Below are 16,803 nucleotides of genomic sequence, written 5' to 3'. Positions count from 1 at the left end.
GGAGTGGGGAAGTTTATCAACAATTGGTTCAACAACACAGAGGCTAAATATTGAAGTTCAGACTTATAAATATTTATTTGAATCCTTTTTTAAAATACAATTTCACACAATTGAATTTCAGCATTCTGATCAAAGAAAATGAATAACTGTAGCAACTGTTTGAGCAAAAATATTATAAATAAACTTTATGATGTTAAGATTTCTATTTCTGATTGTCTATAAACATACATTTTCTTAAAGAAGATATTTATCAAATGTTGATTCGAAACTACAGTCATCATTTTGTTATTGTTTGTGCCTTTTTATTCAGTTACAACGACATTCTTTTTCAGGTAATGGACACAACCTTTAAGAATTATTTTAATACTAATCATCTATTCATTATATAGAAACCTGTTTAAAAAGGTTTCTCAGAGCCTATTAGAACATTTCTTTTTCTCCCTCTCTCTCCAACACACAAGCAAAGACTTGCTGGTTGAAAGAGGAAGTAATAACTTCCTTTTCTCCTCTCAGTGAGTTAAAAACATGAACACTACAGTTATTTGATGTGATCAAGGTCTTTGCCAGTTCTCCTCTGTTGCTGATCACTAACAGGACACACAGCAGGTTGTTCAGAATAAAATGTAAATGTTACATTCTGGATAAAATACCTCAAACTGGCAGCAGCTGAGTGAATCTGAGCAAAGATGAAAGCCGTCGTTGGATTCTTACTGATGTCGCTCCAAGTCACTCATGGTGAGTTTTTTAACTTTTCACTCGGCACCAAATTTATTCTGTTATTTGTGAATGATGTGGTAAAATACTCAGCTTACATGATTTCTCTATGAACTTTGATAGTGTGGTATGTTTATTAAATTAGTATTATTTCATAGAAAAATATACACTTTATATGAAAACAGAAATGTTCCAAACTTGTTAAATATGATTGAAGTATGTGGAAGTGTTTCAGCTCAGGCTCATTAGCAAAATGTAAATTTGTCAATAAGAAAAAGAAATGTAACTTTACAAAGATGCATAGATGATTTTTGCAATTTTTTTTAGTTATTAAAAATATAGCATCAAACTTTAAGTCAAATCAAAATGTGAAAGACAAGCCAAATAAACAATTACATGTTATATTTATTTGAGTTAGGATCCAGTTTTCAGATGGTAAATCTATTTAATCATTTAGTTCATTTATTTGATGATATTATTTAATTTTTGAAAAATGTCATTATTAGTAGTAGTTTTTGACAATGTCAAGAGAAACAAAAGTTATCAATTTTACAGATCTCTGCAGTAAACATTTTCCATGATCACATGATTTGATGATCCTTGATTAAAACTATTTATTCATCTTAATCTAATGATTAAGATGAATGTAAAAATGGGAAACCTTTATATGTATTGGTGAAGAGATGAAGAGTCACTTTCTGTGACTTTAAAACAACGTGATTCTGTAATATAAAAACAGCCTGAATTAAAAAAAAACTGAACAAAAGTTTGCAATTATTAATTTTCATTTTTATACTCATTGTTGTGAAGGCATCACAGTAAAATATTTATTTTGGACTCTTTCAGAAAAGTAGTGTTGATTTATGTTAGCTTACCTTTTATTGTTTTGTTGCGTTTCAAACTCTGCTGTTTGATACGAAGCATTTAAAGTCATAGTGAGGTGTGAGAAATGCTCAGTGCTTTATATTATAAATGTGTGAGTGGCTCAAAGAATCCCTTCATTTTTTTGATCTAGATTAACAACATAAATACACTACTTCTAATTCTTATTCTTGTTTTTCCTTTAAGCGGTGAAACCTTCCTGTGATGGCAGAGAGAATGAAGCTCAGTGTTTTGGTGCTTTGGGAGGAGCAGTAGACATTCAGCTGATGGACAACTTGTTAGAAATACCCATGTTCATATGGAAAATGAATAACTCTGTGATACTCTGGTGGAGGAATAACACAGTTGTTAGTAAAAAGAACAACATAATTTCCGTTTTTCCCAGTAATGGAACAGTCAGGATCAATGACCTGAGAAGGAATGACAGCGGTGAATATAAACTTGAAATGTTTGATAGAGATGGAAAAACGACAGGATGGAAAACTCTGCATCTATCTGTTGAAGGTAATCAGTTATGTGTCTTGAATTTTTTGATCTAATGTTTACTCTTTTACATTTGTTTAATTTTACAACATGAATTAGAGACACATTTTACTTCAATAAAACATAATTTACAACGTACTCCAGTTTTTCTTCTCTACTTTCCAGTTTTCCACCAAAATTGAAAAACAATGTATTTTCTTTAATAATTTTTCATGTGTTTCTCTCTCAGCTCCTGTGTCTTCTGTTCAGCTCGTCCGTCAATGTTTATCTCAGGGAGAGATGAAGGTGTCCTGTGTGTCTCAAGGCGACAGTCCTCAATACAGCTGGACTCTGAATGGACACAATCTGACAAACTCTGAGATCTTCTCTGGAAATAGCGGGGCCAACATCATCGTTCTGAGACAAAACATCTCAGGACATCTGGTCTGTTCAGTCAGGAATCAAGTCAGTAACTCCTTCAAAGGGATGGACGTAACTGACTGTGGTGAGTGTGAAAAGATTAATAATCATTTTTTTATTATGATCCATACATGATTTATAATTTTGTTTGCTTTTAGGCTTCATTTTCATTAACTGCACTTCAAATGGGACACAAATAGCTAAATGGGTGTATAAAGAAAATAACACTCTGTGTGTTGAACCAACAACAGTCCCTCCAACAACTAAATATACTAGTGTGGGTAAGAAGACACAGTCAAATACTTCTGCTAGCAGCCCTATCAGCAATGATCCACCTTGGTACATTAGTAAGTGAAAATTAACCTCTGCTGTGGTAGATTCAATATAATCAATTCCTCTCTCCATTCCTGTCAATTTGCTTAAATCCCACAGAGTAACACTGACCTTAAAGACCTGTGTTTGTCTTATTATGTTTTCAAACAGGGCAGTTGCCTGTAATGGGTGGTGTGTTAGCAGCACTCGTAATTGTCTTGATAGCCAGCATAGCATTCATCTGTGTCCACAAGAAAAAGAAAAACACAAAAGGTAAATAACACAGCTTTCTCAATAACTACTCATAAAGTCAGTAGGTTGACATTTTTCTGTTCTTCCTGCTTCTCTGCAGTGGAGAAGGAGGAGGATGACCAGGAAATGACCTATGCTGATGTCAGGATTGTGAAAAAGCAGGGGAGAAGAGTGGAGAAAAGTGTTGAGGCTGACGTGGAGTACGGCCAAGTCAAGTTTTCAAAGAAACCAAGAACATCTCAAATTAACCCGGCAATGGATGATACTGTGTATGCACAAGTACGAAAAGGCAGGTGATCTGTACTGTCTACCAGGCTTATTTTTACACATTTACAAAGACAATGCTATGAAAGGCTGAGAGAGGGATCATGTAAAGTGAAAAAGGCTTTTATTTTATATGATTTCCTGCTGCAATTCGAGTCGTGGCCCCTTTACGGAGATTAATAAAGCTGTTCCGGCTTCAGCTCAAAGCGTGGGCCATTCACTGCATGTCTATAAATTTTCCTTATTCCTGTTTACTACGATGCTGAATAAAGGAAAATTGTTTAAAATATCAGGTCATTACAGCTAAGGTTTATTATGCTACTTACTTTTTAGAAGTCCATTTGTCATTGCAGTTTTAACTTATTAAACATGATGCTTGTTTCTCGATAACATGAAGTTGGCTTGGTGAGCAACACCTTACAGCACTTGAAAATATGCTTTAGATGCCATTAATTTAAAAGCACTCTTCTGAAATATTTTATTGTCATTGAAAAGCTGAAATACTGTTACAAAAAGCTGCATGTGATGTTTATCAAATTAAAATATATTTGATGAATACCAGGCTAGTGAGTGGAGTTTATGCTTTAACCTACGACTACAAGCTGAAGTAATGCAGTCGCTACATATGCAATGATTTGTCGACATCAACCGGAATAAGAAAAAAATAAAAAAAACCCACTTCTGGATAAATTAATGATTAATATTATGTTTATAAATGATTTATTAATTATTTTTTATCATAATTGATATAATTTCATCTCAGCTCATATGGATTGTGTATTTGCAGCTTGTCTTGACGTTGAGCTCATCTCCATGTGACTCAAGAGCAGATAAAGAAATGAGAGAAACTTTATCTTTAGGGAGGTTTGTAGTTAAAAAAAAAACTGTTTCCATGACACAAACATTCTAAATTATCTCTAAGACAATTATATTTTAAATTCTCATATGGACTTAATGGTTTTTGGCTTTGGTTGTATTGTTCAAAATGTTCTTTTATGCACTCTGGCCCTCATAAGCAAATAAAGAATCGCACTATATTACAGCTGTGTTGCCATGCAATACAAACCAACATAATTTATATCATCTTATCGATTTATTTCTAAGTACTGATCGTTTGTACTTTTCCCCATTTTGTTGTATTTTTCATGCAGTGGAAAACAGTCTTGCGCAAACACAAATAAAAGAGGAACTGGAAATGCGGCATTCTTTTAATATTCAGCACATTTAGTTTGAGGAAACAACATCTAACAGCTTGTCAGATAACAGACGGAAAGTTAGGTTTGCTTCTCGACGCCCTCAGGTTATCTTTTCTATATTTGGTCATGTGACTGTGTGGTTTCCACTTTACCAAATATCTATGTGACCAGAATGTAAAGATCACAGATCAAGTGTAATAGCACTGACAGTCAGGCCCATAAATATTTGGAGAGACAAAGTTTTTTTCAAACAACTCGGATACAATCAAAGAGCAATCCTTACACAATCCCTTCATTTTAGGGTCTCAAATGATATTGGAGAACTTCAATAACTTAAAATAAAAATGTTTATCACTAAAACTTTGTTAAAATTTTTTTGCTGCCAATGACATTTTGAAGTGCTGAATTTGCGGACATCAAACAGTAAGTTCCTCTGTTTTGAAGCTCTCACAGGCGTTTACTTCAGCGCCTTTCAGCTGCTGTTTCTTTGAGTATTTTTGTTTGAAGTTTAGTCTTTAGTAAAATGCATGCTGACTTGGGAACCCAAGAGTATTCTGCTTGATAAATGTCTGAGTTGCTTTGGATCATTGCCCGTCTGGTTTCGAGCACACATTATGTCTCTGAAATACAAATTAATTCAGCTGCCTCAGTACTGGTATTATCAATAAACAATACTGGTACAGTAATACTGGTACAGTACAGTACAATAAACAATACTGGTACTGATACAGTAGTAATAATCAATACTGGTACAGTATTATCAATGAACACTATTGTTCCAGAAACGCATGCATGCCCAAATTTCCACAAATTTGTTCTTAACTGAATAATGACAGGAATAAAGCTACTGTTGAACAACATTGATGAAAATGCACCAATTGCAGTTTTCCACACAGAGATACAGGGAAAATATGATCCAGTTAAATCAAAATCCAGCTGGTCTACATTCAAAATGCTGCAGATGCAAAACAGCATCATGTGGGAAACGCGTTTCTTTAGCAGGGGCATTGAAGTTGGTCAGAGATCACAGGAAGTTAGATTGAGCTAAATATGAGGCAATTCTTGAAGAAAATCTGTTAGGAGATCAAAAAGACTGAGACATAGCCATATGTGAGAATGGCCCAGTCAAAGTCCAGACCTAAATCCAACTTTTTAGTAAAACTTAAAAAGTTAATGTCGACATTAGTTTTCACTCCGATCTGACTGAACTTGAGCTTTAATTACAAAGAACTTACAAAACTTTATATCTATTGCTGTTAAAAACAGACATTCAAGTGGTTGTATTGCCTGACAAACTCAAACTGCAACCGCACACTACTAATTTCAGATTTCTATTTGCAGAAAAGTTTTATAAAGTCACTTTCCTCTTCACAAAGATCCCAAGCTTTATTTTGGTCTATCACACAGAATTCAAATGTGATACACTGAAGTTTATAAAACTCATTCTGAGTCCTTGAAATAAAAATATATATTCAACAAACTTTAATAACAGACAGTATTCATTTCTTAATATCATTTTTAGCAAATCTAAGAACAAGCTGGAAATAATCAAAACAGGCAGGTATGAAAAGACTGTTCTGGCATTTGATCATTTTTAGTGATACTTTGACCTTTTGGTCAGATTTTACTTTGGAAGTTTGGTTTTCACTTTCTGTCTGTTTAATCAGCAACAGAATAAGTTAAGTTTTATGGTTTGAGGTTAAAGGTTAACAATCATTCAGCTGACATACAGGGCTATAAAGTACATTTATGATCGAAGCCATTTGAATTCTCCTTAAACTACAATCGAAGATCTTTTCGTGTGGCTCAAACAGTCAATTCTTCTTTTTTCAACTAAAACACAGAACCAGTTATTGGGGTTCTTTGAAAACCATGACATGCTAGACTTTCGAACAGCGGCAATTAAACATGTAATTCTGATAAATGTCAAGAGATAATGATTGTCATGGCACGCTCATGTGATGTTGCCGTGCAGTGCCAAAATTAGCCCACTATAAAACAAAGTCCAGCGCCAATTTTTGCGCCTCAAGTAAGTCAGTTTTCCATTTGAAGATACAGTTAAGTCTACAAATTGACCAAAGAAAGAAAAAGTTAACGAGATGTTCATGCTTGGTTTGGTGATGAATTTATATTATGGTGCCAGTTGGTACATTTTTTGCAAGTCTCAAACTTTATTTTACAGAAACGTCACATAAATATGAGTCAAAGTCACAGAAGTCAGCTTCTGTGTTGTTCTACCATTTTGTTAGCTCATAACTTATGTCTAGCCAGCCATTTTAGCCTGCTCTATCCTAAAATTATATTTGAGGTTGGTCATTTCAAGCTTAATATGGGCCCATATCACATGCATAAAGATATGATTTGTATTTCCATAAATATAGCATGTATAGCATATGCCATGACCAGGTCAGCTCACTTTTACACTTGCTCTTCTTCTTTTGTCACAACGTAGACGACTCAAACTCAGGTGACTCTTTCATGAACGTATACTGTACTTTAGTCCTTTTTTTAGTAAAACTTAAAGTTATGTCGACATTAGTTTTCACTCTGATCTGACTGAACTTGAGCTTTAATTAGAACTTTTAAAACTTTATATCTACTGCTGTTAAAAACAGACATTCAAGTGGTTGTATTGACTTACAAACTCAAACTGCAACCGCACACTACTAATTTCAGATTTCTATGTGCAGAAAAGTTTTATAAAGTTCTTTTTGAGGCTTACAGTCCATTATTTATTTAAAAAATTCAAATTTGTGGCACGGCTCAATGTCGGTATTTAGAGCCACAATGACTGTGTCACATGGCATGTGGTTGAGCAGACAGCCTGCCAGGATGTGGCTAATCTCTCAGCTGAACTTCTCATTTCTTGGGCTAATATTTTTTAAGCTACGCTCTCGCTTCTTTAGTTCATTTGCTATGTTGGCTAAAACTATTAAATGTAAATGAATTATTAAATGCAACAATTTTCATGTCAATTCATCTCTGCTGGACCTCAAGCTAACACGATATGAAACTTAAAATGGTTGTTCACAGCTGCCAACTTTAACTTCTTTTTTCTTCTTTCTTCAAGTTCCCTTCTGCTCTGTTCTTTCGGTTTTCTATAAACCAAGCATTACTTCTCTAAAATCCTATGTTACTTATTTTTGTAATTCAGCTGCATGGGCATGAAACTGAAATGCAAAAAGCAGTTTCCATAAGTCAGATAAAAAAAAAATTACCACAAGGCACTTTTTAATGCAGCATACATTTAACATTAGACCAAGCTTAAACCAACAAACTTCATTATTTTCGTTCCTTCAAACAGAACATGTGAACATGTTTTAGTGTTTCTTGACTGAGAAGCACATACAGTGATGGAAAGACATATTTTATAATACAAAATTGCACTAATTTTGCTGTCTTTTCACACCTAAATGTGTCAGATCACCAGCCAGAGATAAGCAGATAAATTAAAATTATGAATACATTTGTCAAGGAAAGAAAAAAACTTTTCAAATCATCAAACCCTAAAACTTATTGGTGGCAACAACGGTTATTGTAATACTTTCTTAAATGGGATGCAAATGTTGTGCAAGGTGTATTGGGGCATTCGTTTTAAAAAAAGAAAAAGCTAACTTTTAAGTCAGCAGTTGTTAGGTTTTTGTCTTAAAACTCTCCCGCTGCTGAAATGTATTCTCATACACTTTTGAATATTTTTGAATTGTGGACTTTAACCTGATCTAACGTAGTTTGGCCTGCAGCGGCTAAGCTGTTCTTTTTTTTTTTCTTTTGACAGTGTGGACGAGGTGTTATCGACACTCACTGTGGTTTGACGGAGTCACAAAACTTAAAAATATATTTTATTCATGATAATACTTCCAGATATGATGAATGTCAATAACTTTATCTGTTGTAAATCTCTTCAGAGGTAAAACATCATGTTTCTCACATAAGGGCAGGTTGTTTTGCATAAATTTTCCCTTTACAAGTTTAAATAAATTTAAATAAATGTTTATATTAACTCAGGTTCCCTTTGTCTGAAATTAAAATATGTTTGATTATCTGGTAAGAAAAACAAATAAAAACCCAGCAGAAAATTGTAAGGGGGTAAATATTTTTTTCACAGCATTATAGACTCTAAAATTGACAATAGACATGTGTTGATCTGATAATAGTCCATACTTGTACAAAATGTGAATGATTTTTAAGGTTTTACAATGTAGCTTCTCACTGTGAAAAATGTATTTGAGGCATCAGTGATACAAACGATTAATCACTCTGTGTTGAACTCATAAAAACAAAAAACTATTTACATTCAGGACACACTCTCTGTCTCCGATCAGGAATCCGGCTAGTACTCCTCCGTTTTTATGTCCGACAGCATGGCGGCGCTGGCGCCGGGGCTGGAGGTAACATGGGCTTCAGTGAGGCCACTGAGAACAGGTGGGGTGGGAGTCGTTGTGGAGGCTTGCTGGGAATGCTGCAGCTTCTTCCTGTTGATCTTTCTTTCTTTCGCACGTCTGTTTTGAAACCAGATCTTCACCTGATAAATGCAAATAGTGGAAGAAAACTTTACTTTATGTAGATAAGCATGTCTCTTTAAGAGGGCCGCAAATGCCATATGACAACACGTCCTGTTTTACTTTCAGCTGTGTTTCCACGATGCTATTTTGATAGCATCACATAGTCATCTCAAACCGTGAAGCAGATGTGGTTTTCCATCGGTTATCATGTAAATTGTCACCTTAGCAGCACCAACCTCGTCGTATTTTATTTGGATTTTTGGGACAGGCCGACACAAAATGGTGTATCATTGTCAAGTTTTATAAATGAATATTTCAGAAGTGTGGCATCTATGAGTCTTTTGACGAGGCCTGTGGCAATGAGCAATAAATCACTTAATAGCATGATCAATTGAAATGAGCTACTACCTCTTATAAAGATTTGATAATTCATTTTATTTGTTGTTTCTATTGTTTAATTTATTCATTTTGATTATTTTAAATGTGTTGTTAGTTTTAAATGTTCATTAGAATTTAAACTTTGAGAATGTGTTCTTGCATTCTTATGCCATACCAATATATATCTTGAAAATAGTCTCAAAGCAACAATATATCATATTAGAAGTAACAAGGCAAGAGTAACTGCTGAATGTGCCATTCTAACACATTCAGCAGGACACATCCAATTGTCCTGCTGAAAGGTGATCATCAATCCCAGTCCCAAGAGTTTGCAGCCTTTAAGATTTTTTTCCATTTCTCCTTTATGTTTATTTTTTCATTAGATCCAGATTTGTTGACACTGTTGAAGAAAATCATCTCCACATCATGCTGTGTGGTCTGCACGGGATCTTGTCTAAACTTTTCAATGGTCTTATAACCTAATCTTTCTTTAAACTATATGGAAAGAAAGAAATAATTTATTTTTGGATGGATGAATTTCACTTTTGGGATTTGTTTCTAATTGAAAACTATTTACAGTACCGTTATCCTTTCATTTTAGGAATACGGAGTACTCTTTGTTTCACTGTCACATTAGATTCCAAAGAAATACATTAATATTGGTCAAAATATGAGGAAGTTCAAAGGATGTGAACACTTGTGTGGGGCTCTGTGGTTGAAGCAGCTTACCTCCACTCTGTTGACTTATGGCTAAGTTTAGTAATGTTGAGTTTCCTAAGAATTACTTTGGGTTTTTCTAGTATTACACAAAGCTGTGGGTTTGGCTGACTAAATGAGCAGGCAGAAAGACGCATTAATATGAGCTGCATTAGCAAGCAAGTGAGAGCTGTGCACTGTTATTGCTACTGATGCACTTTGCCACAAAACACTCACAGTTTTCAAGTATTGGACATCTAAACAAAAGTATCTGTATTCTAATGCACTCAGTTTTGTTGTGAACTCATTTCACATTTAACTGCAACAGAAAGAAAAACTATTCAAAAATAAAGTTGCACATTATGTAACGTAATCTGAAAATTACATTCTATCTCCGATATTTAAATATTAGTGACAGCTACCGACCTATTTTTTGAAAAAAAAAAAAAAAACGAACACGGAGGCACGCTTATCACTCTTAACCAAATTGTGCAAGAAATGAAGAGTTGTAAAAACAACCTGTCGAAATTTGAAACAGTTTCTTCTTTTCTTGCACGACTAGAGATATTAGGCAACTTGTACGGAATCCAATTTGATATGTTTGTATCTTCCTGACAGGGCAAAGTCACAGCTGAACACTTGTTATTGTTGCCATAATATTGCAAAACATATATAATATTGTCATTTATTAGCAAATATCTTAATAGCAAAAAAAAAATAAAATGCATGCTCCAAGAACTGTATATACAGTTCTATATCACCGTTATCTTCAAATGTACAAACTATTTTTGTACATTTTTAGAAAATGTTTACATACATATGTAGATTAATTAAAACTACAGTCTTAAAATATGTCTGGAAAAAATATAATCTAAAAGGCCTTTAAACACACCAAGTCGCAAAAACTCCCCAGAACTTAGTTTGTTCTTTAAGTTTGGTTGTGATTTGCTGCTGTTTAATGTGTCCCCTCCTTGTCCTCACCTGTCTCTCGGAGAGTCCTAGAGCCATTGACAGGTCGGACTTCCTCCGCATGGTGATGTAGCGGGTGCTCTGAAACTCTTTCTCCAGCTCCAGCCGCTGGTGGTCTGTGTACACCACCCTGTACTTGTCCTTTGTCCGAGTCTTTCCAACTGAATAGCACAAAATTTTAGAAAAATATAAACACTGTTGAAAGCAAGAGAGATCAAAGTGGAAAGAAAAGTGTTTTTGTGATTTCTCAAAAATTACTTTTGATATTGTTTCTTGGGATCCAGAGCTACTTTTTTTGCAAGATCCTGCAAAGGTTTAGAGGGATATTCCTTACTAGGCTCCAAACTTATGTTAAGTATTCATTTGTATGTTAAAATTATTTAATCAAAAACTGTTGTGCAACTGCACTGTTGTGCAACTGCACTTTTGTGAACGTTTGCAAGAGAACACAGAACAATAGTTTTTCTGCATGTCTGTTGCTGCAAATATGGTTTAGTATTTAATCTTTTACACTTGTTCCATTCATCTGAACATCATGGTATTTGCATGATTCTCAAATGAACAAGAACCACTGCAAAAACAAGAAGTGGACAGGTTTCTGTTCTGACAGATTATATGTTTTTGGTCATGGATGCATTGGCCACATGCTGCTGGTGAAGCTTCCTCCTGTTGGAATAGTCTTGCAGAAAAACTTCACAGAAACTTGCAAAAGTTTTGTGTTGCCCCCAATAAAGTATTTTTCTTTCTACAAGCTCCCCTGCTGGGCTATAAAGCTGTGTTAGCCATACTTGTAAAGCAACAGGAAACAGTGTGTCAATGAGTCACACGTGGTGAGAGAAGTGGTCAAACATGTCTGGAGCCAACTTTCAGCTCAGGCGCCACTTAAATCCTCATCAGCTCTATTAATCACGCTAATACTAACTAGTGTAAAGACTCCTCTATGCGTCGCCATGCTGCTTCTCCTTATCTCTAACTTCTGTTTGGATTGGTGTTTTCACAGGGAGCCATTCATTCATTCAAATGTTCACGAACTCAAGAGTTATTGATTAGAAAATTTTGAGCATGTGACGGAATCGATTGAGGCAGAAACATGTACACACCCACAAAGGGAGATAAAGGTAAAGCCTGAACGCTTGCTCGGTGAAAGTGTAGTTTGACTCCCTCTGCCACCATGCAGGGTGATTTGTCATTGTGCTGGACCCACCCAGTGGACAGAGAGAGTAGGGAGTGGTAGCTATGAAGACTTCCTGGCCCTTACTGTTAGCTTTGCACTGACACTTGAAAGTGTGTTGCCAGAAGGGACAGCCGAACAGTGTGATGAATGCATGTGTCCAAAGGCTGACTTATAATGTTTCTGTCTACGAGGGGGGGAAAAAACCATGCAGTTGCCTGTGCCCTCTGCTAAACTGTTGCTTCTTACATTGCAGCACTGGCAGTGACTGAAAAGCTTATCAAGATGATGCCTTTCCTGTTATTCTAATAGGCTGACATTTAAGGCGTCTGATAAGCTGCAAGACAACAGAATATATGTTTAAGTTGCGTCAGATTGCGTGCATGTCAAGAGAGAGGCAAGCGTTTCTGCAGAATGTGTCAATATAGAAATATTAGACAAGGCAAACACCAAATGTTTCTCCTTTTAATATCACGTTGAGAATGAATAAAGCTCTACCTGAAAACGGCTGTCTGATGGGCTCAGGTGGTCTCCTCCTGGAGCTGAAGGGGTCCTGGGAGATGTAAGGGGTGAGAGAGCCCCCTCCTCCAGCGGCTGAGGGGGCGTTGTTGAATTCCGGGGAGATGTAGTTCGGCTGCCCCGCGCCGGGGCTTGGGAAGCTGAATGGGTATTCCTCCCGTGGGGCGTAAACGGGGTTCCAGGTGGTCGCCGACGGGTCGGCGATGCCCGAAACGGCGTGGTGGTAGCCCGGGAAGTCATAAGCAGGCGGAAGGTACTGGCTGTGCAGGGACAGCGTCTGAGCCGGGTGCCTCACCGGCTGGGAGTTGGGGTACATGCCGGAGTACCTCGCTCGACAGGGGGAAGGGGGGTCGGATCTGAGCTCGATCAGGCCTCCAGGCGCATGTTCGGCTGCTGTGTTGGTATCCAGCAGGCTTTAGTTGGAGGTCCGGGGCTATAACTGCACCAGAGCGGCGAGGATACACACCTTTATGGATTTACTGCCAAGGAGGTCAAAAGTATCGGAGTGACGTCACGGCTTACCTGAGACTCACCTAAGTGTTCAGGCGACGCCAGGACAATGGCCATAACCTGCCTGCCATGTCCCGTAAGATCCCTGAGATAAGGAGTATGTGAGGAGAAAACTCGTGATTTTAACTGTGATTGTAAATCATAGTGGATCTGATCAGGGTCAGGGGAGGAAAAGCTTCATTTAATTCCTGTGCGTTTCACTTCCTCACACCCAAGGCCTTATTTTACACACTCAAACCAATTACTGGAAATCTTTCCTTTTTCCCTGTCCATCAAAATGCTCAAACACACATGATTGGTTTCATCTAATTTATTCTTTTATTTTCTCTTTGTGCACCTCCACTTTTAAGTTTCCAAGTTTTCTGCACTGTCTTGGAAATTTAAAATTGAGAAGTGAGGAGAGAAAAAAAAAGAGGAAGCCTGAAAATAAATTTTGCCAGCGCAGCACTGGTGTTGCAGACTAGTTGTAAGGCCAGAGAAATCTTTGTAGACAGATAAAAAAAACCTCTTTTCACATAAGAGATGGCCAGCATTGGCTTGAATTTTATGTTTGTCAGCAATGTTTAACTTTGCTCTCGGGTTCTTTCCTTCAGCAGTCTAAGAAAGAAAATCTATATTTATAGATTGGCCCAAAAATGATTCACACAGCAGGGAGATTTATATTTAAAAGAATTCTTTAATTTTACAGACATGTTTCTTCTGACTGAAAATATATAAAAAGCTCTGCAGTTATACGAAGCATCTGGATGATGCTGATTATGATTTGTCTATTCATTATTGAAAAAATCTAAAAGAGCTGGCATGCCGTTTGTATCTTAAAACCTCTTAATTGTCATGATGACACTGTTGTCTCTGAATAACATGTATGTGTTTTCAGAGTGACAGAAAAGAGGTCAAAATAAATAAATAGATATTATTATCGTTGTTAATTCTTTGTTTACATTTTTCCTTCAGAATTTCTTAAAATGTTTTGGTTTTTATTGTTGGGTGACCAAATTTTTCAGGTGTGGAATGGTGCCATACTGAGGGACGTTTCATACTTGGATTGACAAACGAGGTAAAGTCATTTTTGAATTACAGTTCTCCCGAGGAATGTGGTGTGTGACTCCACTAAGTCACATCTTTCTGCAGGAGGCTCCTAATAGTTACTATGGTTTATTAATGGGTCATAATCCTTACCGAGGATCAGAACCAGAAAAAAATTAAAGCAGGAAGTAATAAAATGTTTTCAGTTCATAAAACTAACCTATGGGAGATGTAACCATTCACTATCTCCTTAATTCATGAGCATATTTTACCACATTACAAGATAAAGTCATCCACTAGAGTTGAAATTGTTTATTTACAGCAATTAAAAGGCACACAATTGGTATTTACCCAAAATTAGGCAACCACTGCTCTGAAATATCTGATTGTTGTTGTTATATTCTGTCTTTTTGTGTGGATAGGTGAGTTTCTGTGGTGTTACTGAGTGTAGATACAGGAACTGGATCTCTGTTATCTGCCTCATTATTGGACCTAGAACAGATTGTGTTCAGGGTGAGTTTGGTTTAGGGAGAAACCAGCTTATGTTTCTTTTTCTCTGTTTATTATTTGGAATTACTATGTTTTTGTTGTCCTAATGTCAAGCTGTTGAAAATCAATCATGAAAGTTGGAATAAAAATATCCACAAGAGGGCAGCAAAAAGAAAGCAATAAATATCCAGGACCAGGTAAGTATTTATTAATTATTTTTTAGCAAGACCAACATACTTTTTTTCATGCACTGCATATCATCTGCTGCTTTCTTTATATATATTTTTTTACATTCAGCTGACATCATTCTGTTCTACAGAAAGCATTTCTTTATGCCTACATACATTTGAATGTAGCAAACATTCATAAATGATTCATGGCATTTTCTTGGAGAAAACATTAATGTCCAATCTGAACCGTTTTTATGTTAATGGAGGCGGAAATACTGCTGACCCAAGCATTAAGTGCAATATGAACATCAAAAACATACCATCAAAAGCTGGAAATACATTAAAGAAAAACCAACTGTCCTGAAAATAGTTGAATGTGGTTTAACCTCTTAAAGAATACACTAAGGAATATGCTAATGCACACTAAGAAGTATCTCAATTCTGACCTTTCCTATCCTGAAACTTCTACTAAAATCGCAAGCGTTTAATATCCAGACACCACGTAAATGGCTTCTGATGTTTCCTGTAAACGAAGAGCAGAGGTGGGTTGGAGGAACACTCTCTGCTTACTTAAATTAGTGTTTACTTCACGGCCATGGTCCATGTATAGAGGTTCTGTTTAAACAGAGTAGGTTGAGCATAGTTTTTCTCATTAAAGCTCACTGAGGGAGAACTAATGACAGACTTCTGTTCACTTCTGAGCTCACATGTGTCAGACAGAGATCTGCCGTCAGAGTCCTGGCTCCGACGGCAGTGGTCTTCCTCTAAGTGGTGCTCTAACCCACAATCTGATTGAAACAATATTATGGACATGGGTTTACAGTATCCAAACAGTGTAAGATATTTCAACACTCTTTGTCACAGTGGAATTAGTTTATGGATTTCTGTTTGTTTTGATGAACAGAGGTGGTTTCATCATGTTTGTTACAACGAAGGTCGTAAAAGACTTTACATAAAAATTCAGAAAATATGTGTTTGGTTGACATTGTTTTTTTATTTGTTGTCATAACGTGTCTTGGTAATAAATCATATTCCATTGCAAAGCTGTTTTTTGTTTTGTTTTGTTTTTTTACTTCATCTGATGCTAGATTTGTATCAAAAGTGCAATCATAGGTTGTAGCAGTATTGAGTATGTGGGTTACACCAATTAAAAACGTCCTTTCTGCCAATGCCAAATAGTTTCTGCATGGTGGAGGGAACCTGATGCAAACCAAGGTTTTCAGATTTTTATTGGTAAACATTTTTGAAAACCATTGTTTTTCTTCCTTCTATAATCCCAATCAAACTGCATAAACTGAAACGCATGGTTATGCGACCAAAATGTGAAAATGTTTGAGTATAAACACTTTCCAAGGCCCTGTATGGAGTCTGACCAAGCATGTTTTCTGTTCACCACATGGCTGTAAAATACAGCATGAGATAAAATGCTGAGAAGAGCAGAGCGTAGGGAGAGGAAATACTTGCAATAACGACTTTGGACAAACATTTAGATTGTGTTTCTACTGCGGCAGCTGTGAATACAATTAGTTTTAATGCTACAAGCTTCTAACCCACTTTGACATTTGAAATCTTACAAGAAATGTCTGATCATTTCAGATGTCTTAAGAGTTAAAATTTGTGTAAAATGTCACATTTTCATTCCAGTATACGCTGATAACTGTGTATAGTAGAGGTTTTAGAACCCAACTCACAGAGACACTGGGTGGCACAGTTAGTGGAGCAAGCGGACCATGTGGCGAAGCCTGTGGTTCTCAATCCTGGTTCTCAGGGACCGCTGCCCTGCAAGGTTTTGGTGTTTCTCTTATGCTGCACTCCTGACTTGAATGAGTGGGGGATTAACAAGCTTTTGCAGTACCAGAGGGCATGCAAAA

At 36.3% G+C, this 16,803-nt stretch overlaps 2 protein-coding genes across 2 annotated transcripts; one reads left to right on the top strand and one right to left on the bottom strand.

The window, feature by feature from the left end:
- The first annotated feature begins 525 nt into the window (after positions 1-525).
- On the top strand, positions 526-3,932 carry LOC129362560 (T-cell surface antigen CD2). Its single transcript, XM_055034134.1, has 6 exons — positions 526-735; positions 1,783-2,100; positions 2,309-2,563; positions 2,637-2,759; positions 2,962-3,063; positions 3,143-3,932. The coding sequence occupies exons 1-6, from the start codon at positions 687-689 to the stop codon at positions 3,337-3,339; spliced, it is 1,044 nt and encodes a 347-aa protein (XP_054890109.1). The 5' UTR covers positions 526-686; the 3' UTR covers positions 3,340-3,932.
- Positions 3,933-8,250: 4,318 nt separating this feature from the next.
- On the bottom strand, positions 8,251-13,163 carry LOC129362426 (homeobox protein CDX-1-like). Its single transcript, XM_055033926.1, has 3 exons — positions 12,717-13,163; positions 11,060-11,208; positions 8,251-9,024 (listed from the first exon to the last, which is right to left on the bottom strand). Exons 1-3 carry the CDS (start codon positions 13,051-13,053, stop codon positions 8,833-8,835), a joined length of 678 nt encoding a protein of 225 aa, XP_054889901.1. The 5' UTR covers positions 13,054-13,163; the 3' UTR covers positions 8,251-8,832.
- Between the last annotated feature and the right edge of the window lie 3,640 nt (positions 13,164-16,803).

This window comes from Poeciliopsis prolifica, unplaced genomic scaffold (genome assembly GCF_027474105.1).
Source record: "Poeciliopsis prolifica strain line A6 unplaced genomic scaffold, Auburn_PproV2 SCAFFOLD009, whole genome shotgun sequence".
NCBI lineage: Eukaryota > Metazoa > Chordata > Actinopteri > Cyprinodontiformes > Poeciliidae > Poeciliopsis > Poeciliopsis prolifica.
The sequence above is the reverse complement of the archived record's forward strand: the minus strand, read 5'-3'. Positions and strand labels throughout refer to the sequence as shown.